The sequence below is a fragment of the Rhea pennata genome, chromosome 1, assembly GCF_028389875.1.
Source record: "Rhea pennata isolate bPtePen1 chromosome 1, bPtePen1.pri, whole genome shotgun sequence".
In the NCBI taxonomy this organism is placed as follows: Eukaryota; Metazoa; Chordata; class Aves; order Rheiformes; family Rheidae; genus Rhea; species Rhea pennata.
Window position 1 is genome coordinate 197638971 of NC_084663.1, and position 26119 is coordinate 197665089.

Genomic DNA, 26119 nt, shown 5'->3' on the forward strand with positions numbered 1-26119 from the left:
GAAGAGCCCGATTGTACCACTGGGGAATGGGGTCTCTCACTAGGAAAACAAACAAACAAAAAAAAACTCTTTAAATGCCACATTGTTTTACATTTTAAAATAATTGCCTGTAGTGAAGCACACCTGTTTTCATGAAGTGAGGAAAAAGAAGAAACTCCATCCTAGTTGCTTAACTACCTTTGCTAATGCCAGTGTTCTGTGTATCCCAGACAGTTTCTTACAGAGTACACATCACTTAAATGAAAGTTAGGCTTTAGCATGAATGTGTATTCTATAGAAGTGCCTGTGCAGGATGCATCATTACAACAGTGAAAATGTCAGATGCTGCTATTTAAATAACTAATGAGGGGAAAAAAATACTTTATTTGTATTTTTTGCCAACAATCATTTTCTAAGATGATTCCATCATCAATGGATCAAATACTTAACAGCACATTTAGAAGCTAGTCTGTAATTGTTTAAATTCGGGAGTCATTCTAGATGTTGACACCAATATTCTATTTCTTTTCAACTAAAGTGCAGCACAATTCTTTCATTTGTATTATTTACTAAAATAGCAAGAATTTTACAGATGTGAAAACAAGGTTTCATAGCACCTTAGAATAGAAGCTCTCACGATACCTTCTTAACAACTGCCTGCATTTACACATGATGAAGTTAATCTACTCCATCATTAGAGATACTTGCTTAGCTTCTCATGAAAATACCTATGGAGGAGGTTGCACAGTTTGTTTCTCTATTAGTGCTAGAATACACTTTATGGTTCCTAGGGCATGGTAACATGCTACCTGTGGTGGCTGTTGAATCTGCTGCTCCTGAGTGTTTTCAAGAAATTTTCAAGACAAACAACAGAAGAGCATGCTCAGGGTACACGCTTGATCATGCCTCAGTGCCTGCAATTATCCTAAATCTCTAGCTAAAGTTCCTCAGACCACAAAGTATCAGGCTGTGATTTTGCAAAGCTGCTTGATCTAGAAGAGGTAATGTGTTCATTTAAATACCTGTGCAAAATTAAGATTAAATTGCTTTTACTCTGATTTTGTTACCAGGCTTCAGTGTTTGGTCATTAGTCAGCTTTTTCACAAGGTAAAATCAGAACACAGAGTAACAGCAGAATAAAAAGGGTTCCTATTCTCAAAAAAACCTGACCTACGTATTCACAAATTGACCCATGACTGATAAGAAAAGTGGTGCAGGAGTAAAGCAACTGTTCTGCTGTCTGTTTTTCAAGGCCTCCTGAAGGACTTACAAAGCTACCTGATTGAAAACACTGATATGTTACAATGATATTTGTTAGTTCTTCCTTAAACAGGTTCTAATATCTGTCAAAACATACACTGCAATATTTTTTAATTGAGTTGGTATTACATTACACTTTATTTACACAGTACCATTAATAAAGTATGTAAGAGTCTGGAAGAAATCAAGACAAAGACATTATTAAAGCACTAATAATGTGCAATGAACAGAGAAATTTATGTCAAAATTAATTACTAAGGTATTTTACAGAATTACAGAATTACTTGCAGGTAAGTTTACTCCTAGTAAAATACTACATGCAGAATTAAGACTTACTAGAAAATCCCATATCTCATGCCTTTAACTGAAGCCTATCACTATGAAAATTATTATTCAAGAATCATAGAGGAACAAATGTCCTTATTTAAAACATTTTATGTAAAATTGCAAGGAAAGCTAACTCAGCTATTATCTTAAAGAATTATGTGATTATGTGATTATGAAATATTTTACTTAGAAAGAGAATTGATGCTAGTTAAACTTGATTCCCAGTATCTTCTTGGTTGCAGAATCCCAGTCCTTCCCAAGTTCAAGTCGATAGCAAATAGCTGGAAATCGTCGTTCAACTCTTCTTACCCACTCTATTGCTTTCTTAATCAACTGAAAAGCCCAATGAACAGTGCTGTGGGTACAAATAAAGCTTTATTGTAAAAAAAAAATCTTGTTAATCCCCCAAAGGAGCAAGAACATATTTTCTAACCACAATCATTTGAAAGAGAAAATTACCTATAGCACAACGACCCAGCCTGGATGCAATATCATCTACTATAGAAAAATACATCATCACCACCTGTCTCCCCCAGATCTTTTCAGAAACTTGCACATGGAAGGCATGTAGACTTGTAATCATTGTTTGCACTTGTTCACATTACTCCAATCACCTCAGTGAAGCAAAACTGATCTGTATGATGTACTTTACAAAGGCAAACTTGACTCCTCAGTACATTCACATTTATCATAATTCTTTCACTTTTTTGGTCTACTCAGTCTGCTTTCATCCAGCAGTCTACGTGACTTTATTCCTGATTGGAGTAGCCAAATTTATAAAACAAACCATTTATCCCTCTGTAAAGGAATTTCAAGAGAGGAAGGAAGGCTTTGCAGGGTTCTCCTGGCAGCTATTTTTTCCTGTCCTTATTTACCCTATAAGCATGAAAGGCGTAACTCCCCATCTTGGCACAAAGAATCTGTTGGTAGCTGGGGCAAGCTGGATTTACTGGACACTTGTTCCTTCATGCCTGCTCTTAGACCTTTGTCTTCCCTCTGTATCAAAAAGTTTCTAAGCTGACAATTGTTCACTGCATGATAAAGGAAAGGGAATTTCCAGATGCACTGGGACATACTGAAGTGAGGGGACCTTGTCAGAGTAAGCTAGCATTAGCATCCCTTTGGGCTATTAGAAAGGGTGAAAGCTGTACTATGAAGAATCTTCTGCCCTAATAATTTCAAAAGTCTTGTCTAGAATATTTTATGGTGTATGTTTGTGAACAACATCAAGCCATAAATATAATGCTAAAAATATTCATGTTCCAAAGACTACAAAGGGTAAGGTCCAACAGACACAAGTTTTATTAAGGAAAAGTCTGATAGACTTTTTTTCTTCCCCAATTTCCAAAATAAGAGTGGCTAAACAATGACACAAGTTGCCCAGAAAAGTGATGGAACCTCCACACTTAAAAATATCACAGAACCAACTGGGCAAGATCCTGAACAACCTTTCTAATGTCAAAGTTGGCCCTACTTTAAGCAACTGGTTTGGAAGAGATGACCTCCAGAGGTTGCTTCCAACTCAAATTATTCAAGGACTCTAGTAGGAGGTATAAATATCTTTTATTACAATATATTGTTTGTATATTTATCAATCTCTTTGTCACATTTTGCAAAGTGTTTCCTCTTCCATGCATCCTCTTAAAAGGAGCCACATGCCACCAATATCATTAATATTTTCCATTCCCTTTTCTAAGCAATATGCAGTAGCATAGTCATTGACTCTCCATAATAATCTTCTGTATGTTGAAATGGTTTATATTAGTACATTAAATTATGTACTTATGACTGTATTTAAAAGCATACCTTGAAGTTGATAAATCATCCAGTTTCATCAGTGATTTGAAGACTATCCCTTTCAGTTGCTGTGTGTAGCGTATGAACTGTAGCACAAGAAGAGTAGCTATCAACTGCAGTATCTTTTCTTTTCCATTTTGACCTAAGGAAGAAGAAAAGGGAAGTAGTATTCCTATTTAAAAGATCTCTTGGTATCAGAAAAAGTACTTTCCTCGAAGTACCCCACTGCCCTTAAAAACAGTATTTGTCTTGATGCTATTTAATTGTTTCACTATACAACCAGCACTATCAACAGTATTCACATTAGCAATTTGACAAACATGTTCCTGGCTTTCAAACTAAAATTTGGTAATGCTTTGTTGGCATTTCTCCAGTTTGTGTTTGCTTTGGTTGCAATCTCCTTTGATTTTAATGCATACAAAATGGAAAACTTGTATGATTTTTGTCCTTTGATGAAGGACATTGTATCTGCAAATAATGCTGAAATATTTTTTTTTTCTTTTTCTGTCTGCTGAGAGCAAAGAGCAACAACTGACAGAATGGAGCAGCAGAGCAACAGAGCAGTCAAAGTGTGTACAAGCATAATGTATACTGCATATTGGATACCGTGGTGGGGGAAAACAATTATATAAATAATATTCATATTATTTGAAGTGTGAAAGGCAGAAGTGGTCTCAGTCTCTCTCCAAGGAGAGACTTTCTTCCTTTTTTCCTCCCCAATTAGACATTAAAACTTTAATATAACAGATACAGTAACTGAAATAGAAGAATCTCTACTGCTATGCCAGTTCTCACATCCTCTCTATATTCCTACAGGTGAGGCCCTTAGCAATCAGGATACTGCATTGTCAGAGAAGCTGAGAAAAAATTGTATTATTAAAATCAGATCCTTGTGGAACAATTTAAGTTAAGAGATCTATTTAAATTCTGGGCACACCTTAATGAAAGTTCCATCAGACATATAATTAAATCTAAAAATATGAGATACGATGCAATTTACTGATTTTTAACGAGAGAAAATTATTTACCAAGTGACTGAATGCCTCTTTTAATAAGGAAATCATTAATTAAATAATCAACATCAAATTTTAAGATTTTTCCCAACTGTGGACTGAGATTCCAAGAGCCATCCTATGGAATAAGCAAAGATATGGGTAAGCCAAAGATTCAAGACACTGAAAATGCATTTGATAAAAACAAAGTAACAGACAGGAAAATTATTTAAAAATAATCATAAAACTTACAAAAACTCACAAGCTGAAATCCACATGATCAACTTAGGTGATTCAAATATTGAATTTCAAAAGCATTTGATATATCATCAAATGTTTTCAATTGACCTGGATTGTTATAGCTAGCCTGTCTTGTAAAAAACCCTTAAACAACAACAAAGTCATTTGGAAATCACTCGCATAAAAAGTGAGTACAACGACAATATTAACGTAGTCAAAATTAATTTCAAATAAATTCCTTCTGGAAATTATTTTTAAAGGTGCTCAAAAATGAGCATTCCTCTAGACCCAAATGTACAATAAAAGATCTCTGCTAGGAATCCTCCACCTAGGGGAAAATAACGCTAGGCAGCAGTACAAGCTGGGAGCTGACCTTGTGGAGAGCAGCTCTGCAGAGAAGGACCTGGGAGTGCTGGTGGATGACAAACTGACCATGAGCCAGCAATGTGCCCTTGTGGCCAAGAAAGCCAATGGTCTCTTGGGGTGCATTAGGAAGAGCGTTGCCAGCAGGTGGAGGGAGGTGATCCTGCCCCTCTCCTCCGCCCTGGGGAGGCCTCATCTCGAGTCCTGTGTCCAGCTCTGCGCTCCCCAGGACGAGAGAGACACGGAGCTACTGGAGAGAGTCCAGCGTAGGGCTACAAAGATGATCAGAGGGCTGGAGCATCTGCCCTAGGAGGAACGGCTGCGAGAGCTGGTCCTCTTCAGGCTGGGGAAGAGAAGACTGAGGGGGGATCTTATCAATGTGTACAAGTACCTGAAGGGAGGGTGTCAAGGGGATGGGGACAGACTCTTTTCAGTTGTCCAGTGTGACAGGACAAGAGGCAATGGGCAGAAACCAAAGCACAGGAAGTTCCACCTGACCGTGATGGGGAATTTCTTCCCTGTGAGAGTGACGGAGCACTGGCACAGGTTGTCCGGAGAGGTGGTGGAGTCTCCTTCTCTGGAGATCTTCAAGGCCCGCCTGGATGCAACCCTGTCTACTATGCTCTAGGTGACCCTGCTGAGCAGGGAGGTGGGACTAGATGTTCTCCAAAGGTCCCTTCCAACCTTACTGATTCTATAATTCTATGAAAGCAGAGTCTCTATGAAATTGTTAAGTTTACTATTTATGTTGTTAAATACAACATTAACAAAACCAATCCTTTTTACTTGACTTCCCCTTTCAAAAATATCAGAGAACTCTAATAGATTAAAATTACCTGCCACAGTTTGCTAATCCATATTCAGGTATTAAGCACCTAATTATGTAAAAAGTGAGATTCTGTTGGAATATTATATGTAATTAGTGTAAAAAACTATAGCTTACTGGAAATGTTTTTCTCCTTCTAAATCTCAGAAACTGGCAATTCTGCTGAAAAAGAAACTCTGAAGTGCACTTCCCACTTCAATCCCACAAGAGTTAATCACAAGAATATTACTTAATACCCTTGTATCAGTGTGGCATGTAGTAATGGTTCAATGTTTAGAAGTTATTTGATAGAGTCTTCTGTCAGAAATACAGGACAAATATGCATATCTTCTTGATGCTTAGACTGGCAGTAAATTCCTACTTTCACATACAAACTTTATATGTAAAATAAAGCAATGTTAATAAGTTAATTACTCACAGAGGAAGCAGAGCATTGTTTTAAAAAAAGGCAAGAAAGTCATGAGGACACACATACTAGCTGGCGTCTGTGGCACAAAGGTACTTGAAGACAAGGCAGCTGGAAGCCTTTACCGGATCTTGTGCATAGGGTATTTCACAGCAAAAGGGAACTCAACAAATCACTAGGTGCCTTTGCCCAGAAATGACAAAGAGTCTCCACTGAAGGCATCCTATGCTGGCTTCTTCAGTTGGATCAGGTTATACTCCCCCAAACCTCCTTCCGTTTATTACTTAGAGATATTTACTGTATAACCTACAACCAATTGTTGCTCACCTCCTCACTGCATACCCCTAATTTGGCAAGCTCAACAAACTGACAGTTGATCAGTTGTGCAAACCGGGTCTTCTCCCACCTCAAAGGGGCACAACAAAACACCAAAATTTTCGTTGCTAACATTACCTGCTTGGCCCATGCACACATTTGTGCTATGACTCCTACCTGCAGGATTCTTGATAGTATTGTTTCATTCAGGTTTCCTAACAGCTGATCAGACTGTTCACTGGAAGAAAGGTCCTGCTGCAACATCACTCAAGTCCAGTCATTCAAAGCCCAGCTACTTCTTATTTTCTTGCATAATGTGTATTATTTGCTATCAGTCAGTAATGAAATCTCAGAGATATGTACTTCAGAAATACATCTACATCTTATTCCTAGCTTCCATTAAGTGTTCTTAACTTGTCTCAGGAAGTCCCAAAGCTCCACACTGATGGAGGCTGTAAGAAGGGCCTGGAGATATCTCATACTACCTACTGGCCCTGGTTTTATACTATTCCTTAAGCCTTACACTGCTGGGTTGCCAATGATAGCAACAAAAAATAACATGACTGATCTCATCATGCACTTTGCAAGGTCAATTTATAAAGCACAGAAAACAAATGCATTTACAAAGTGTTCATCTCAGGACAGGACTTTAATAATTTTCCTTCTACTCACATCTTAAGTAATGCACAAATGGGTACTGTACCTGATTTTGAAGGTCAAAAATTTCATTCCAGTTTACAGAAGTCGATAATTTTTGTTTAATAATCTTTTTCTGTGCTGCCATAAGACACTGTACTTCTTCCTGAACAGAATAAAAAAATATTTATAAATATTTATTTTTATTTATATCTTTATTTGTAAGTTATATTAAACAGCTATATAAAGTACTATATTATTTATAATCTTAATAAATAATAAAATTTAATTCTATCATTATACATGCAGTCACTACTTCATGATACAAAGTAACTTCTATTTAAAAGTTGCCTATTAATATTAGCGTTTTCCTGTTAGTAAGGAGCAAGTGGCAGAATTCAGACCATAAAATTATCACTTTAAAAAGAAAAACAGCTTAACACCCTCCCCCCACCCCCAATTTGAAATTCAGAATTCTTGAATTGGGAAGCACCCTCACTACCAGCCTTAGGAGTTCCTTTTTTGGCTGTATATCCATGAATCTTGAAACATGAATATTTAAGGCACCTCTTAGCTTAGTGTAAGCTAGATTTCAGTACAACATGTATCATCCTCCATTTAAAAGATTTCTAACGAAAGACTTACGACATCTTTAACTCCTCCATTAAATTCTTTTTCAGAAGCCATACCACCATTCCAAACTCCTGCACTTAGTGGACTCCTTAGTGGAGGGAGTGGCCTTGGGAATGCTGCTGCATAAGATGGTAAACCAAAAAACCTGGGAATAACTAGTTTTTCAAAATTATTCTTTTCAGAAGTTGTGCCTAGAAGAGCAGGTGACACATGATCCTGTATCAGAGCAACAGGAGAAGAACCAAGCTGTTCAGAAACTGGAGGAAGACATGGAAAAGCAGAGGGACAAGAAAGTTCAGGAACATTTGCACAAGCACCTAACTTTGGAAATACAGACTTCTTTTTTCTACGCGAGTGAAAAATTTGTGTGTTGGCCTTACATTTAAGACCAGATGAGGACGCTTCCTCAGCATGCAGCAGATGAAGGTCATCTGACAAAGATGACCTTGTTCCTGAAGATTGCTCCTTTGTGAAGTCAGTATAAAAATTCAAATTTAATTCGAGACTGTAAGGTTCTGGAACATCTACAAAGCCTCGTCCCATATTTTTTGGCAAGATGTTCTTTTGATTAACAGGAACTTCTTTGGCAGGTTGAAATTGGAAGCTTTCAGGTTCATCTCTCCCATTTATGAAAGTATTTGAACAAGTATCAGCTACTGCTGCAGAACATATCTGTTTAGGGAACTTACAAGGAAACAAAATAATTCTAGAGTTATTTGAACATATTTATCTTTTTAAACAGAACTATATATTTCACATATTATCCACATTATATTATTACATATGTCATTCATATATTCAGAAAGAAAGTAAAATACTTATCAGTTAAGCTACAAAATTATTACTCCACTCTACATTGGGCAAATTCAGAGTAAAATTTGACTCTGACAAAATATGAGTAGGGAGTTATTTTACATTATTAACACATAAAAGATGAAAATGATGATCATTAGCTGCTTGATGATTAGGAGTCAAATAAGTTCCATTGTACAGTGATGTTGCACACAGGGTACATGTAGAGTAGGTCTACACAGGGTAGATCTACACAAAGTGAAACATGGATCCTGCTGGGAAGTCCACATAATGTACAGCAATTCTGGTACATGTACCAGCTGAGATCCAGCAGCCACTGCCTACAAGCTAGCAAGCCTGGGCTAATTGTCACCATAAGCCAATGTAAATGGCTATGTATTCTACTCCCTGGGAATTCCTCGGCCAAAAAACAGGGAAAACAGTTTTATAATCTAAGTTCATCTAAGTTACAGCGAACACACCCAAGGACAGTACTAAGTAGTCTACAATCTCAATGCATTACAGACTCCAGTTAAGAAGATGTTCCTCAGTCACTTTAAATATACATCACACTCATGAACAACATAATATTGGAGATGTAAAGCTTTACCATATTATGACTCCACAGACTACAGAATCATGACTCCACAGACTGGCTAACTGATGCAGACATTTCTTGTGGTTTTCAAAATCAAGAGCAGTCATAATCAGCAAACATTCCAGTTCCCTGTTCAACTTTCTCTTACTGTCCCCTAACTCCTTCCCACATGATCCCTTCAATGTTCTTTGTAATTCCTCCTTTCCCCAAAGTAAGCCTATCTTTCCATATTCCTTTTACTTTGTGCTACAGATTCTCAAAAGAGACCATGACACTGGAAATCAGCAATATTTCCTTCTCCTGCAGTCATGCTTATCCCCCATGTCCAATTATTTCTTTGCTTTGGCTACGCCCCTCTGCTAGTGGTGACCTGGCTACAGAGCAAAAACTTCATCTTTCTTGAACCACCCTCCAGGAAACTTAGAGCGAAAATGCCTGTGTCAAGCTGAATCTACTAGTAGGAGAAAGAAGCAGGTCTTTTCAGACACCTTCTGCCTGTCGCTTGCAGAACTGGCTACCACTATGTTGTATATGGACAAACTAAAGCCAAGTGAAACAAGAAACAGTTTGAGCTCGTGATCTGCAAATGAATGTAAGAGGAGATCTTGTAGAAGAGCTAGTAGTTAAGGTATTTTGTAGCTGAACGGTGAGGCATACTGCAGGTAACAGAACATATAGGCAGCAAACCACAGGGGATTGCAAAGTAAGATTATATGACAGCAGGCATCCCAGTTAGTTTAAGGTAGCATCAGCAAGAATGGAACCATAAGCCTAGTGCTACTTCTTGGTGGTACTGTGGACTGCTGAGAGTAGTTCAAAGGCAACAAGACTGATAGAGGTGTCCTCATAAAAATATACCAGTGTAGACAAAGCCTTACACCTGAGAGATATTAGAGAGTTTCTGCTGGAAGGAAGAAGAGGACTATGTTATCATATTCTCTCTCAAAACCCCTGCTGCAGTCATGATACTTTTTAAAAAAAGTGTACTTTATTTGGAAGGGCAGAGGGCTCCTCCAGTTTTTACTGCTTCTATCAACTTGTGTGAATTAATTACATTCAAAGTAATTAAAAATTGTATGGACTTCATGAACGACTACTTAATTTTGTCACATACAGTACAGCATCACAACTGAATAACATACCAAAAATATTACCAATAAGAACATAAATTAAATGTAGTTACCAGGCTGTCAATGTCAAATCTTTTGGAAAATAAGAAGCCAGATTCTGTTGATTTTCGCTCCCAGTCCATGTAAGGTAAAAAATCTACATCCTCTTGAGCTATAATTTCCAGGATGTTTGGAACATCAGCAGAACAAATTTCATTAGCATCCTAAATTAAAACAGATCAAAGTTAAAAACTAGAAAACTCTTCAGTTTTTAATTCTTAGCTGTGATAGCTGTTATGCCAGAAATTTCCTCTTTGTGAAGTGGTCTATTTTTTCCTTTTTAAGTTGGAAATGGGTTGAAAACAAAGAATAAACAGCTGAAGCAGTACATTAAAAATACGCAGTGCATGCAAATACTTGTAACTTTATACTTCTGACTATACTGATGGACAACATATTGTCTGCAAACAGATTCACATGAAATAGGAAGATTGACTTTAATGTCAAGGGTATACACTTGCACATACAATTTGTTCAAATCCTGGTCAGTAATATACAAATAAAACCTAAATCTTGCACAGTAATTTTTGTCCCTCAGAATGACTTTTGCCAATACAAAATCCATTTCTTTAGCAATCCATGGCCAGAGTAGCTACTTCGCTATATTCTGGAATCCTTATTTTTTATTTATTTATTTATTTTTTTTATGAGGAAGGGCTGTTCTGTGGCTTATGCACCAAGGATGCTTGCCTTGCCCTTGCCCTTGGCACTTCTATAGTGCCATCAGGAAATACAAATCCCTGTGGCAAATCACAACTGGAACACACAGATTAGCAAGGTTCAATTGTAACATGAGAAAAATCAAGATATGAGATGGAAAAGACATTTCAAAAGGAAAATAACTTCCTGTATTGCAAAAGAAACAAAAAACATTGCAAAAACTGTAATTTAAGCTCTATTGTAAAAGAACGAACACTTTTCAGCAAAAGGAAAGATTGTTTTTGATGTTTACGAGGTTACACATTTCAGAATCTCCTGCAAGGAAAGCCAGTGGGAATGAGATATTTTAAAAACACATACCCTTTTCTCAACTGCAACAAAGCTTGTAAATTGGGTTATAATCGAGTTCTCCAAGCTGAGACGAATTATCATATTTTTCAAGTTTTGCTTCTTCATCTACATTGTTAAGTATTAATGAAAAAAAGATATGATCAGCTAAAAGAAACATTGATGTTAAAACTTAACACATACCTACAAAAACACTTACACACTCTTTAAGAGAGAGATGTAAAAGGAAGAATTTATGTGAATATACTGGCCTGCCCAACATTCCACACTCCCTCTAACTTTCCCTACTCTCTCACTCAGCTTTGGGCAGGAACATGCATTTTCCATAATTATAGACTTCTTTTGGTTCTACAGGTACAGAAAGCCATACTGACAATTCTTGTAAGAAGAACTAGTCTAAAGTCTCAAATAAGCTACGATGGATTTTTTCTTTTTTTTTCTTTTCTTTTCTTTTTTTTTTAAGTTTCCAGCTAGCTAAAAGCCAGCTTTTAGTGATATCAGATCCTTCAAGTGATCTGTAAAACAGAGGTCAGTATCTTCCACCATATATAAAAACTAAAGTGGACTGAGGTGGCTTGAGAACTGGCTGAAAGGCAGAGCTCAGAGGGGCATCATCAGTGGCGGGCGTGGAGTCCAGTCGGAAGCCTGTGGCTAGTGGCGTCCCTCAGGGCTCAGTCCTGGGTCCCATCCTGTTCAACTTACTCATCAATGACCTGGATGAGGGGACAGAGTGCCTCCTCAGCAAGTCTGATGATGATCCCAAGCTGGGAGGAGTGGCTGATACACACCAGAGGGCTGTGCTGCCCTTCAGAGAGACCTGGACAGGCTGGAGAGCTGGGCAGAGAGGAACCTCATGAAGTTCAACATGGGCAAGTGCAGGGTCCTGCACCTAGGGAAAAAGAACGCTAGGCAGCAGTACAAGCTGGAGGCTGACCTGCTGGAGAGCAGCTCTGCAGAGAAGGACCTGGGAGTGCTGGTGGATGACAAACTGACCATGAGCCAGCAATGTGCCCTTGTGGCCAAGAAGGCCAATTGTCTCCTGGGGTGCATTGGGAAGAGCGTTGCCAGCACGTTGAGGGAAGTGATCCTGCCCCTCTCCTCCGCCCTGGGGAGGCCTCATCTCGAGTCCTGTGTCCAGCTCTGCGCTCCCCAGGACGAGAGAGACATGGAGCTACTGGAGAGAGTCCAGCGTAGGGCTACAAAGATGATCAGAGGGCTGGAGCATCTGCCCTAGGAGGAACGGCTGCGAGAGCTGGTCCTCTTCAGGCTGGGGAAGAGAAGACTGAGGGGGGATCTTATCAATGTGTACAAGTACCTGAAGGGAGGGTGTCAAGGGGATGGGGACAGACTCTTTTCAGTTGTCCGGTGTGACAGGACAAGAGGCAATGGGCAGAAACCAAAGCACAGGAAGTTCCACCTGACCGTGATGGGGAATTTCTTCCCTGTGAGAGTGACAGAGCACTGGCACAGGTTGTCCGGAGAGGTGGTGGAGTCTCCTTCTCTGGAGATCTTCAAGGCCCGCCTGGATGCAACCCTGTCTACTATGCTCTAGGTGACCCTGCTGAGCAGGGAGGTGGGACTAGATGTTCTCCAAAGGTCCCTTCCACCCTTACTGATTCTATAATTCTATGATTCTAATGACTCTGGTTGGGCTAAAACATTTCACTCTTCAGGAAACTGAAGTATTAACATGTCACAGGCAAAGAAGAAGAGCCAACAAAAGCCTGCAATGACAGAGTGTAGACTAGGAAAAATATGCACACGTTATTCCAGTAGAGGACATTCTTATAATGGGGAGGAAGATAGGCTGACCCAAATTCTTCCAAATCAGACCCGGGAGGGAAAATATGTTCCTATATGGTGAATATAACCTTAAATATTGCAACTTTCTAGTTATGTTTAATAATAATAATAAAAAAACAACCCCCAGAAAACTCAACCAAAAAGCCACATCTTCTCTATTCCACTGAACCATTTGCTATTTCACATTTTAAATGCATACATTCTTTCAGATCAACAAACCTCATGTTCTGTTTCATTCTCATGAAGAATCCCATCTTCATAGTCCCTAATGAAAGCTCTTGCTGTGAGTTTGTGCAGCACCTAGAAAGATAACAAAGGTGATGTTAAGAGAGTAATGATTTTTTAAAAAATTTTCCTTTTATGAGGTTCAGCTTCATACAGTTAGCTTCTGTATTTACAGAGCATCTCTTTTTTCTAAGTGTCAAGCTATGTTTTCCATTTAAAAACAATCACTACCTGCACCTCACATCCTTTTAATTTACATAAATTTAGCTAACTTAAAGATACTCAGGTCTTCATTTGTGCAGAATCTCTTTAGAGCTAAAGGACAGAGATGAGGGATCCAACCAATCACAAAAACAAACAAACAAAAAAAATCCCACCCACAAACCAAAGAAACAAAACAACTACCCCCTCCTCAACCCTCTACCAGCCAATCAGGCAATTCAGTCAATCTTGAAATGTCTAACTCAGATGCAGATAGCAATATTTAGATAGCTGAAGTTAGATAAATTAATCCTGCCCATAGAAACAGAGAATTTGGAGAGGAAACCACAATCAAGTTATTTTTTACCTCAGGGGTGGTAGTAAGAAATAAGAAATACTGAATTGTATTAACTAGAAACTACATTTTGAAACTGAACCAGTTTTTCATACAAAAGGAAAACAATTTCCAGTTTCTTCAGTATGTTAAAGCTAACAGAGAGGGAGCACTGTGGAGGCGATGTGATAAAGTCCAGCTATATTCCAATATCAGTCACCTGGACATTTCTACTGACTCATTTTTGGAAAAATATGATTGGTGCTGAAGAGAGCCACTTCTGAAGGAAATCTTGTGTGCAAGCAGTTAATTTTTGAGATGAACTGAGGTGAATTGGCAAAAGAAACAGGTAGGAATTCTCAGAGTCCACCAAAAGCATCAAGAATTAAAAATCGCTTTCTGGTCTTAATTTTTGTTTTTGTCTTTTCGAAACTTTTTCATAAAAAAAAAAAAACTGTGAAAACTCAAAAGTAGACAAAACACTTTTGGGAACACACATTGCCTCTGCTTGTTGCTATCACTTGTCAGTAGAGGGGCTTGTCCATGGAAATCACCATGGTAGCTTCCCAAGTGGATTACATAAAATAAGGAACAATGGCATTTCAATTTCAAAACAAATCAGCTTACCTTGGTGGGCATGGAGTGAGAGTCATACCAAAATTGTTACTAAAGGACATCTGTTAGACTAAGTAAGTGGTTCTTTTAGACTGTACCTTTTCGAGACGGGTGCTGTGCTTTTCCTATGTACAAGATTCTAAAGTAACTTCATTGTTACCGAAGCAGCAGAAAAGACAGTAACACTTACTTGTCCCTTTTCCCCTACATTTCTAGAGAAAACAGACTGGGTACAAGATGTTCCACATAGCTACAGTTAAAGACTTGAAAGAGAATGCTGCAGTGGCTTCTTCACAGAGGTTACCTAAAGAACAATAGCTGATCTAGGGGTAAAGCTAGAGCCCAAACAAGTTGCCAGAATAAAAAGAAACACATTTCTATTCTAAGCAGCATGAGTTTCTGATTAGAAAGCACAGAGGAAGGTGACACTTCTACTAGTAAAACAGTTTACTTTTACAAGTCAGAAGTTTGAAGGATTGTTCATCAGAAGTAAAAATAAAGTTCAAGAGCTACTGAAAGCTTGATCCTTTCAGAAATGCACAGAAGTATGCAGTAGTTTAAAAGCAGCTTGTCTCAATATGGCATGTAAAAATAACATTGGCCAAACTCACTGTTCCTGTCGTCTTCTGTAGCTCAGTAGTTGACACCATTGTTTCTAGTTCTTGGTCATTTATTACTGTGCTTAAAGTGGCCTAAAAGGGGAAAAACAAAAAAACCCCTCAAACTCTGTTTCCTTCCCTCTCCCCACTATTCCGTGTTATTAGCACATATGCATGTTATTCTCTTTCCAGAAGCATGATTATAGCTCGAATCTGTGAGTCTCTGGATGTGTAGGTTTAAAAACATTTTCACTTACAGCATAGGGACAGTCACACAAACACAAAAAAAGGAATCCTGTATTTCCCAAAGTGCAAATGGATGTTGATATATCTGAAATATTCATAATGACCACATATTGAAGATATTCCTCCTCTACAGAGGACCAATAATGGCATTTAAACAGTTACTTAAATTTAGCAATTAAAAGAAGTAAGCTAAATGCATGCCCTGAAAAGAGTACTTAATATAAGGGGACTTTTGCAATATTTTTATATGTAAATTCCTATACAAATTAGTGAATGTGTATCCTAGTCTTTACCTGAGTACAGTGAGAGACGAATCCATAGACAAGAAGTCTCTCATTGTTAAATAAAGATTGTATTTGAGCAGGAGCCTGCATTGGTTCTGGTGCATTTGTATCAAACTGTTGCCATTTAACAGAAACAGAACTACATCCTGGAGAAAATATTCTAGATACTTGGCTCTGTACCTGTGTAAAGACACAAAACAAGTTAACTCAGCTTATTACTAAGCTTTCAAAAGAAAGCAATCTTTCATTACAAAATGAATGTATTTTGCTATGTGAGTGGAACTATTTTTCTCTCCCTTTTTTCTTGCAAATAAAACAAACCAGGTATTACTAGTGAAAATGAATCTACCATTTGAAGGTAATAAGGAAGCTCACTCAGCCATCATTGCACCAGCTTCTGGAATAATAAGATTCATTTTAAGTGAAAGCTGAAACTTGAAATAAAGGGTATTCATCAGGGCTCTATATCATCTCTACATGCTGAAAAGCATTACATATGGGGTCCTAGATTATTTGAAAATCATAATGCACCAAAAGTTATCCGTCAGAAGTTACAGAATATAGTTGCTACAGGCTTCATCACAATAACAAGGGCAATGTTGTATATGGATAGTGAGCATGACAAAAGTGAAGCAGTATTTTTCCATTCAGGTATAATTTTATTTTGACAGTTCATAGTCTTTTTCCAAGTTAGTGTTACTGCGTTAATCAAGAAAACTACAGGAGATGTCTCATGAAGAACAGAAAGATAAAATAAATCATGGCTTCCTTGCTTTAACACACTTAGTGCCCGTTCTGAATGAGAAGGTGGGGCAAAGGCAATGGCAAATTCCCTCCCTTATCACAGAACCAAGGGCGTTTTACAGCTCTCAGATCCCTTCCTGGCAACATGTGCTCCTGCTGAAAACAAGGAACAAACTTGAGACATTAAAAATATTCAGACTAAATTCTTTCCATTCTCACTTCAGATGCATTTACATTTAAAAGAAAACTTAACAGACAAGCATCTTTCGTTCCACTTTCTATCAAATGCATCTTCTTAAATTATGTTAATACAATATTAAAGCCACATGATCCCTTGGAAAGTCGTAATTCCCATTGTGGGTTGTTGAAGATATTCAGTATCAGATATTGATATACTTCCTATATTGATAATAATGATATATTGAAGATAATCAAGATTTATAAACGTACCTTTTCCTCCCAATTATACTTTGATTTTGGGTTAAAGTATTCAAATGCTCCAGCACCATACTGGGACAAAGATCTCAGCATGTGACGATTTGCTGTGGAACTAATAACATGAAAAATTTTCTTCATGAAACTACTGAGTTAAATTTGTGATCTCATACAATTTCCAAATATTTTACTTTGATTAGTGCTGCAAATTTTCTGCATTTTCTAAATTCCATACCCTCTTCAGGATAAAGACCAAACAAAAGCAACTGGGCCAATGAATGGCTTGCCGTATTGCTGATTTCCTAGCAATATTTGAGGAAATTACATGGCGTAAGAATTATGGCATAGCAGAGTTGTGCAGGTAAATGAACTTAGGCTAAAACACCTATAAGGCTACATCAACATGATTCTAATCATTCTAATCTTGAATTAGCCTTAATCTCAGAACTATTCAGTGAGAATTGTCTGGGCAATACAGATAACTGATATGATAGCACTTATTAGCCTTATAGAACAGTAGGCTCTGCTCACTAACAGTCTGACAACTATCAAGCTACTTGGTGAGTAAGACAAATGACAGTTTTATAGAGGATTTAATGGAGAACAATTAAGATTCTTGTGGGTGAGAAACAACCCAGTACACCTCAGATCTTTCTCAAACAGTTAACAGATTCACTCCTGGCCAGGATTACATTACTGTCTTAGTGAAACCTCTGGAAACTCTCCCAGCCAAAATCCCTTAAGGGCAAAATAAATACAATACAATGGTATTTATTCTAAGAACACGTAACATCTTGTGCTTAAAAAGGTTTACTGCCCTCTTAAAAGTCTTTTCCAGATTTTGCTGCTTTGAACAGCACTGTAAAGTGCAAGTCTTGTACTGTTTAAAGATTTTTTTGTTTACCCACAAAGAATTATGACAGATAAAACAGAATTTTAGTGAGGTTTTATCTGATCCTCTGATCTTTGAGGAGAAGTCACTATAACACAGGTAACATCTTACACACATATACCAGAGTTTATGCTAGGTGTTCCCAAACTTCATTCCCTCTACTACTACCATCACAGTGGCAGCTGCTCCTGCTCCCCCTCTCTGGGCAAGCAGTGCACATGTAAAGCAGAAATCGTGATTCCCTTCTGCTGTCCCCTTGACTGGAAAAAGCGTGAAGTTGGCTGTATTGAAAGCATTGACTGTACAGAAACAGTCACACTCTATCTTGCCTGGTGAAAGGCAAAGGCTGTTTTAGGGTAGAAGAGGTTTATTTTTACGTCATTTTGCAGTAGATTGCATTCTAGCAGTGATGCATGTACCACAGGTTTGGGAATCTCTACAGGTAAGTGCTCACACTGGTAAATTATAAAATTACAGAGTTTTGTATTATAGTACTACTTAAGATATAATTCTGTTAAAATAAATACCATAAAATTATATTATGCAACTATCTTAATGCTATACTGAAATTGTACTATTAAAATGAGACTCCCAAAATATGAACTTCAAAGTTTAATATAATTGCAGAATATCTCAGTAAGTATTTTTAAAAAGTAAAGTTGTCATAAAGAAAGATATGAACAAGACTACTTGCACACAAAATTGACTTAACACACACAAATATTTCTGCATTTAATCTAAGCATACATGTATATTTAATACTGCACACACTGGCATCTGACAGTTCTCAACCCATTAAACTCTTGCTTCAAATAAATTATCAATGATTTTAAACACAACACAATTGCTAGCTAACTTTGTACTTACCCAACCCCACACGTAAATAACCTGGTATGTTGGACATTATCTTTCACAATCTGAAAGGTCACACTCTCATTCTGAATGTGTCCATCAGATATAAGAAGAATGTTACGCTGTCCTTGAGAAGGAAAAAGCAGGCTAAAGTAACGTAAAGCCTTCCATAAATCAGTGTTTCCCAATGTTGCAGTAGCAGACTGAAAAGTAAAGTAATACAATTTTAGTTTGAACTTAATTACCTTTTCTAAAATAGCATATATTGCATAATTTCAAATTTATTTCATTATACACATTTTCTAGTTTCCAAATGCAAATGATTAATTCTTAAATTTTATTCTGTTCCTGCTTTTTTATAATTATTATTATTAGAGCTAGAGCTTGGGTCCATCTAGTCCTGTATCTTCTCTGGCTTAGACAAAAGGATGCTTAGGAAAAAATACGCAAGAAACATGGTAAATTCTTTTTGTGAAATATTCTCAGAGCTTTCAGTAATCAGTAGTTTAGGGATTTCTTGAACTAGCATTTTTATCCAGACTATCATGTCTAAGAGCTACACACGTAAGTTCTGTTTTCTAATGCCCCAACCTACTTCCTGAACTCAATTAGTTCTAGCCTCAACACTATCACATGACATGAAGGTCCACTATTTACTGAATGTATGAAGAAGACTACTTCATTTTTGTTTTTCAATCTGCTGCTTGATCTCACTGCACATCCTATGATCCTTACGACGTGAGAAACAGTAAATAACCATCCCCATTCTCCTTTTTCTGGCCATTTATCCTGAAAAAGAGACAACTGAAAAAGGATGCAATAAAGGCTTAAAAATCTATTAGGAGTTCTTTTTTTTTTTTGCACAGCACGTCTTTCATATCGTCTTTGTTTTCTGTCTCCGTACCTTTTCTAGGTCTACTCTCCAACATGGAGTGACCAGAAGAGCTTACAGTATTCAAGATAACAGAATAATTCATGCAGCTACCTAACTGTTTATCTTGTTGACTGCTGCTGAGTATTATGCCACTGTTGTTAAAAAAAGGGCTACCACAGTGGCTCCAACATCTCTCCTGGGTGAAGCCCCGTATTTTGTATGTATAATTAGTGGTGTTGTCCCCTTTGCGTTACTTTGCATTGAACACCATCTGCCACCTTATCACCCCATTTTCAGGATATCCATATGTTAGTATCCAGTACGTTAGTATAAGTATGGCACACTTACTTGTGCCATGTTAGTATGTTACGCTAGCATCAAGAAGCTTTAGCTGCAGATGAGAAGTCTGTATTTGGCAATAAGATTCAGTACTAACAAAAAACTGCTGTCCTAAACAGTTCATATCTTTTGGAGTCAAAAGTATTTTTCTTTTCACTAAAAGTGCTTTAGGCTCTAAATGCTGTCTTCACTTACAAATTATGGATTTCCAGAAGGAAATCTATCGTTTCTTCTCTTCTGCTTTAAGCAGGCAATGGAGAGACATGAAACTCAAAAAGGTACATTTAGGGAGAAACACTGAAAAATGTCCTAACACGGATATCTACTGAGCTTCAAAATACCACTTAAGCAGTCACTTAAAATCAATCTGGAATTAATATTCAGATATGCCTGTGCTTGTTTCTAGGGCAAACAGATTTCAAATAGACTAAATTATAGAAAAAAACTCAAGATGTTGGTCTAGAAAAAAATTAAAGAGAAGAAAATTTGTGTTTTACAGTGATGAGTATTCGTTGCAAAGAAGTGTTCATTAGAATACAATCAAATTAATTTACTTACTGTAATAAACTCCTTCAGTGATGCCAGATCATCCAAGATGTTCTCTGAAAATGAAGACTCTATGAAATCTGTGAATAAAGGTTGATATTAACAGTATTAAAATATTAAGCATCTGGCAACATTATGGAAATAAAGTTTAAGTTTTATGACTAGAATATCAGAGTAGAAGTATTCCACATTACTAGGTGTTCCAGACTACAGTTTAGTCACGGTAAGAAAGTAAAAAGTGGCTCTCATTTAAAAAAGAAACAAAGAAACTTACTTGTGCCAAATTTGACGACATTCACTCTTTGTCTTAAAGAAAGCTGTTCCAAAGCATGTAAAGCAATCTGCTTTGCTTGCTTTAAGGCTGAACCTGCCATGGAATTGGAGCAATCTAAGCAAATAATAATTTCACTGGTCAGCTGCACTTCTTCAGATGATGTTACAAACTCTGGTTGGAATACTAGCATGCAAGCCTGAGGAGAGAAAAGCAAGATCATCATTGCAGCGGACAAATGTTACTTCAGTCAAAGTGTACTTAAATTTTCTTATGATGTAATGAAAGCAGAATATAACCGTATATCAAAGTTTTAGCAAATACATTTCATTTATTCTTAATACTTGAAAAGCACAGCCTTCCTGTTTTTTACCTGGTCTCACATGAAAAACTGGAGAAGGAATTTTGTGGGTTTTTTGTTCCTATCCAATTCATCCTTTTGCAATCAGCACTGGATTCCCTTCTCCAAGTTAGAAAGTAAAAAGTATCCCAGATATTTTGTCTTACAATCATCACTGCCATCATCAGCTTGTGAGAAGGTTAGTGGAACTAAAAAAAATACGTAAAGCAGAAAAAAAAGCATATTGCCCTCTTTAGGAACAGAGGGAATATATAAAAAAAAACAACACCTCTCAAACCAAATGTTTCGAAAAGTGAAACAATAAAATGCTTGACCGAGTGAAGGGCTCTCCAATAGGAAGGAAAGCTTTGCAGGCTAAAAACATAAATAGAAATTTATTTCTTTCTTCACATCTCAGGGGAATATCAGTATTACTGTAGTCATCAGAAAGTAATCCCTGAACTAATCCCTTTAAACAAAGGGCTCTGATTAAGAGGAAGAACATAAAAGACATAACCAGACATAACTATAAAAGAAAAGAATCTAATCTGTCATTTTATTTGTTTCAATCAATTTTAACACTGGGTTAACAGGATTGGTAACACTAAGACTTTACATGTCACCTCTGCAGCATTTTGTCTTATTTAAGAAAAAAATTCGATAAGAAGCAGCTGAAAATAGCTAAAAGTGCCAGGGACTCCAATCTTATCACTGTGTTCACACAAAAACACAGGGGAATGAGGCAGTTTATAACAACCTGGAATCACATATTTAAAGATACACTCTTAAGCTTTAAATTTATTTCTGAGGCAAGGAGTTACTGCCAGTAAAGACAAAAGAGGTTGAATCAACCCATCCTTTCTTCCCTAATCTTTGCTTAATGTTTCCCAGGGCTGATGATGGGCTCTTCATGACATGGTCGCAGCTTCAACCACATCTGCTTCTAGGAAACATGAAGCTGGGAAACTGCTGTCTATTTCTCTTTTACTTATTAGTGAAAAAGATTAAATGCCTTCGCAAATAACCACTGCATCAGTAAGAACTACATCAGAATGTGAAATCATCTAGGAAGGCCAAGTCCCTTAAAATAAAACACTTGCAGATTATATAAACATTTCTGTGTGTGTTGTAAACGTAGCCCCGCAAATTTATTTTTTTCTAAAAATTCTAGATTTTTTTTTTTGGCTGATTTCTTATGTTTTCTATATAATGGTCTGGAGAACAAAGTAGCTTAAAATGCTGCTTATTTTTAAATCATTATAGCGACTGTATGACACTGAAGCTACTTAATTCTACCTCAGCCATGCAATGTCTGCATCAAACACTGTAGCTGCATTTTTGTGAAATACTAACTGCACCACAGCAGTTAGAGAAAAAAAGCATTTTAACAGAAATATGATTAGACAGAGTATTCAAAATACACATCAACATTTACTCTATTACAAACAAGACAAAGGATAAAACAAAGGGATAAGATTCTAAGCAATTTAAATTTTTGGAGAATACTCAGCTTGGGGAGGAGGGGAGCAAACTGAACACTGCCAATGATGCGAAATTGTTCATCTTTTACCCATCAGAAAGAAATTGTTTCTGTCTATTATATTTTAGTATTGCTTCAGGAAGAGTATAATAGCATGTGCTTTCAATCTTGGAACTTGGGTCATGCCCACAACTACCGTACCTCACTCCTTTTGCTGGGATGCTTCTCTACCCACATTCGGGGTAGATAGACTTGAGAAATCCAGACTTCTAGAGCAAACCCACAGACGTCCAAAAAGCTGTTCTCTTCAGTCTTAATTACAGCCTTGCAATCTGTTTTCTAGAAAAAAAAAGCCATTTAAATATTTATTTAGCAATAATAGTACAGTAAATGGTAATTACTTATACCAAACAGCATGTTTTAAAACACACTTGTGATTTGTGAGGACAGGGAACGAAGATAGCAAGTTTAATGAATAGGTCCGAAGATTTTTGCTAAGAGGGTTATACCAAGTTTATAAGATGTAGTTTCTATTTATGTAATATCATTCATTTTCTTGAATGTATTTTAAAATATAAGTTTTTAAGGCATTTTAAAGCTTCAAGCACAAGAAAAGTTTTTATCTGAGACAAGAACAATTAGTCTGCAGAATGAACCCTCTGTACAAACCAGACAAATCTAGTACACACACCTCCTAGCATAAAATGTCCTTTTTAAATACACAGCAGAATTGCTAAGGCAGAGACACAGTTAAAAGTGAAATTAATTTACCTTTATTTTAAGTCTGTGCGTCCAACTATGTATGCATTCAATATTGTATGGCATCTCAACAGACATGTCCAAGGAGAATATACTAGATAAAGAGAAAGGAAGTGATCAAATAGCATTCTAGAAGAGAAGATATTTAATCTGCATGCCATGACATCTCTATGAGAATGAGCTATGTTTCCTGTCCTTTTTAACTCTTCATTAAGAAGTGTAAAATAGAGAACTACTTAGACAAGTTTCTGTCCCCAGAATACTCAAAAAATAACCTTACTGATTTACCTACAAAGGCCAGAAGTGATCAACAAGTTACTTGACATGATCTCTATAACACACTAGCATTTTACCCAATTTTCCCTTCATTTAGCCTACTGTTTTATTTGTCTAAAGCATAACTTCCTAACAGATGACCATAAATTCCTAACAGACAACCAATCTGGATTTCAGAGAGAGCAAATTCGTAACTTCCTTTAGCTGACTGTTCCAGTCCTCATTGTTAAAGTGCACAGCCTCTTTTCTCATTCAGATTTCAGTCATTGGTTCTTGTCAGTTTATTTTGTAGCCAGATTAAAAAAAAAAAAAAAAAAAAAAAAACAGTTTGTCAGATGGTATTTTCTGTCCCTGAGATACCTAATCTCCTTTTTCACACAATATCTTTTTTTTAAGTGTTTCCTAGTTTTTCCAGTTGAATTTTTCCTTTATATCAATTGAAAATTGTATTATAATTTAATTTTTTTTTTACAGCTAGATGCCTTTTATATGAATTGGTTAATTTATTCCTGATATATGGCAGAAACAGCATCAAACCTTTAGCCCAGCAGTACAATATTTCTATTAACAAGTAGTAAATATATTGAACAAAACCAAAATAGAAAACACTATTTTAAGATTAAATAAAACTTGAGAAAATTTTAGCAGATGTAGTTTTATGCTTGCTTTGCAGATAGAAGAGAAAAAAACAGGACATGCTCATGAGAAGCCCTTCTCTCTCTCTCTCTCTCTCTCTCTCTTTTTTTTTTTTTTTTTTTTTTTTTTAAAGTCGATTCCTTCAAGAGTAGCTGTCTTGCTGTCTCTGGCATATTTACCAGAGCAAAGTATTGCTACCTGCATGGCTTTTGATTTTGGTTGAGAATGGCCACCTGTGAAGTGTTACAGGAAATACAACTATAATAATCAAATTCCAAGAAGTATTACTTTACTAATAATATCATAGTTTCAAATGATTGTGAATATTTATTTAAAATGCAAATGTAAAGAAAGGCTAAAGTACAACGATACTGAAAATACAAAGATCATACAGGCTCACTAGGTTATATGACTTGGAAATTTATACAAAATCCTTAGTAAAAGAAGTAAAATGAAGTATTTAGTGAAGAAAAAAAGAATGATGCTCAATTAAAAATTATTTTCCCCTATTCCCTAATATCATCCCTTAGGATAATAGCTAAGAATAACAACAGAGATACTGAAAAGTGAAAATACTTTAATCTCTTGATTATGCTAACATCACAATTTCCATACAAAAAGTTAATTTTAAATGATGTTTTAATATAATGATCTAAAGTACTGACAATAAAGCAGATTAATATTAATGAAAACAACTTACTTCTTTTGTGTATCTACTTGTTTAACACAAACCTTTTTTACTGTATCCTACAAAATAAAAAAGAGAACTTTTAAACTGCATCATTTACAAAATACTTGTATGGTACTCCACTTTTTTGTATTATGTTGCTAAACTGGGATTGCATGGAACTCCCACTACTTCATATAGTCATATAGATGTTATTATCTGAGCGTAACAGTAGCTAAAATTCAGATGAATCTGCATATGCTTCTCTATCATGCTTAAACTGCAGAACTCAGTATAATACAACTTTGAAGAAGAAGGCATGATTATTTAACAGTCACAAATCTCATACAGCTGTATGATTTCAGAGGAGCTAGTACCACAAAGAACAAAGAACCATCTCTGTCTCTTTGTCAGCATTTAAGATGGACAGAGATGACCTCCCCTCCCACCTGGAGAACTCTGGAGCCATCAAGGGCATCCAGGGAAATGGACAGGCAACCTTGTCCATGAAGCAGAGGGTAACAGCAGTGTGTTTAGCAGATGCTCAAATGTTGTTCCATGACAGAGATACAGTGTGTCTCTTGCAAACAGATGTATTCTGTATGTCTGCAAACATCTCGTGCAGGAGGAACAGCAGCATAGAAATACCAGATTATGCAAAACAAAATATGACATCTATCCATAATATATTTCAACTAAAGTCAGTTTTCTGACAGGTGCAAATAAATCCTTAGAGATAGTTAGAGGCTTTCTATTGATTGCAGCACTCCTGCTTAAGTTTGTGCTCACACTGTTTTTTGACACCCTTGTTATGACAAGAAAGGTTACAAGCAATTATCTTTTAGTAAGAGATTAAACGGAAAGTAATCATGATTGTACAGCAGTCTCTTGAGTAATTACAATCTGCTAAGCATAGAACCTCTGCTTCAAAACAAAAAGATGTGGAAGATGCTATTTTAAGACTTTTAACAAACCTGTGTGTTCTCATTTAATGCTTTGTCCTGTTGCCATGGTGACACAGAAGCAGGCAAATAAAAGGAGATACAACCATTATGAAAACTCAGTTCAGTGATATAGGAGATTTTGATGAGAACTGTAGAGTTGGGAGGTAAGTTTCCAACACTTATCACAAAAATATCCTAAGAAAAAAGAAGGGGAGTGGGGAAGAGGAAAGGAGAGGCTAGCTTTAATGAAAGTTAAAGCCTGCATTCCTCCCCCCCCCCAAAAAAAAAAAAAAAAAAAAAAAAAAAAAAAAAAAAAAGTTTAGTTGTTTTTTACTTACACTAAGCCCATGCTACCACAGAAAATACGATTTGAAATGATAAACTTTTGACAGTTCTTTAACATTTCTGGGCAAAAC

General features: G+C 36.7%; 1 protein-coding gene across 6 annotated transcripts in view; it reads right to left on the reverse strand.

Annotated features, from left to right (window-relative positions):
- Window positions 1-1437: 1437 nt before the first annotated feature.
- PARP4 (poly(ADP-ribose) polymerase family member 4) overlaps window positions 1438-26119 on the reverse strand; it is a 51684-nt gene continuing 27002 nt past the window's right edge. For 4 of the 6 annotated variants that reach the window (XM_062567246.1, XM_062567242.1, XM_062567243.1 and 1 more), the window contains 18 exons: window positions 25734-25898; window positions 24793-24839; window positions 23193-23274; window positions 22623-22760; window positions 20605-20800; window positions 20343-20410; window positions 18587-18774; window positions 16843-16942; window positions 15658-15828; window positions 15131-15211; window positions 13364-13444; window positions 11354-11449; window positions 10348-10497; window positions 7787-8458; window positions 7209-7307; window positions 4392-4494; window positions 3373-3505; window positions 1438-1921 (listed from right to left, as the gene is read on the reverse strand). In XM_062567246.1, coding sequence (XP_062423230.1) covers window positions 1771-1921; window positions 3373-3505; window positions 4392-4494; window positions 7209-7307; window positions 7787-8458; window positions 10348-10497; window positions 11354-11449; window positions 13364-13444; window positions 15131-15211; window positions 15658-15828; window positions 16843-16942; window positions 18587-18774; window positions 20343-20410; window positions 20605-20800; window positions 22623-22760; window positions 23193-23274; window positions 24793-24839; window positions 25734-25898 — 2721 coding nt within the window. In that variant the 3' untranslated portion in view covers window positions 1438-1770. Of the gene's footprint in view, window positions 1922-3372; window positions 3506-4391; window positions 4495-7208; window positions 7308-7786; window positions 8459-10347; window positions 10498-11353; window positions 11450-13363; window positions 13445-15130; window positions 15212-15657; window positions 15829-16842; window positions 16943-18586; window positions 18775-20342; window positions 20411-20604; window positions 20801-22622; window positions 22761-23192; window positions 23275-24792; window positions 24840-25733; window positions 25899-26119 lie in introns of those variants that run through there. The other 2 variants (XM_062567247.1, XM_062567248.1) reach the window with 2 other exon arrangements.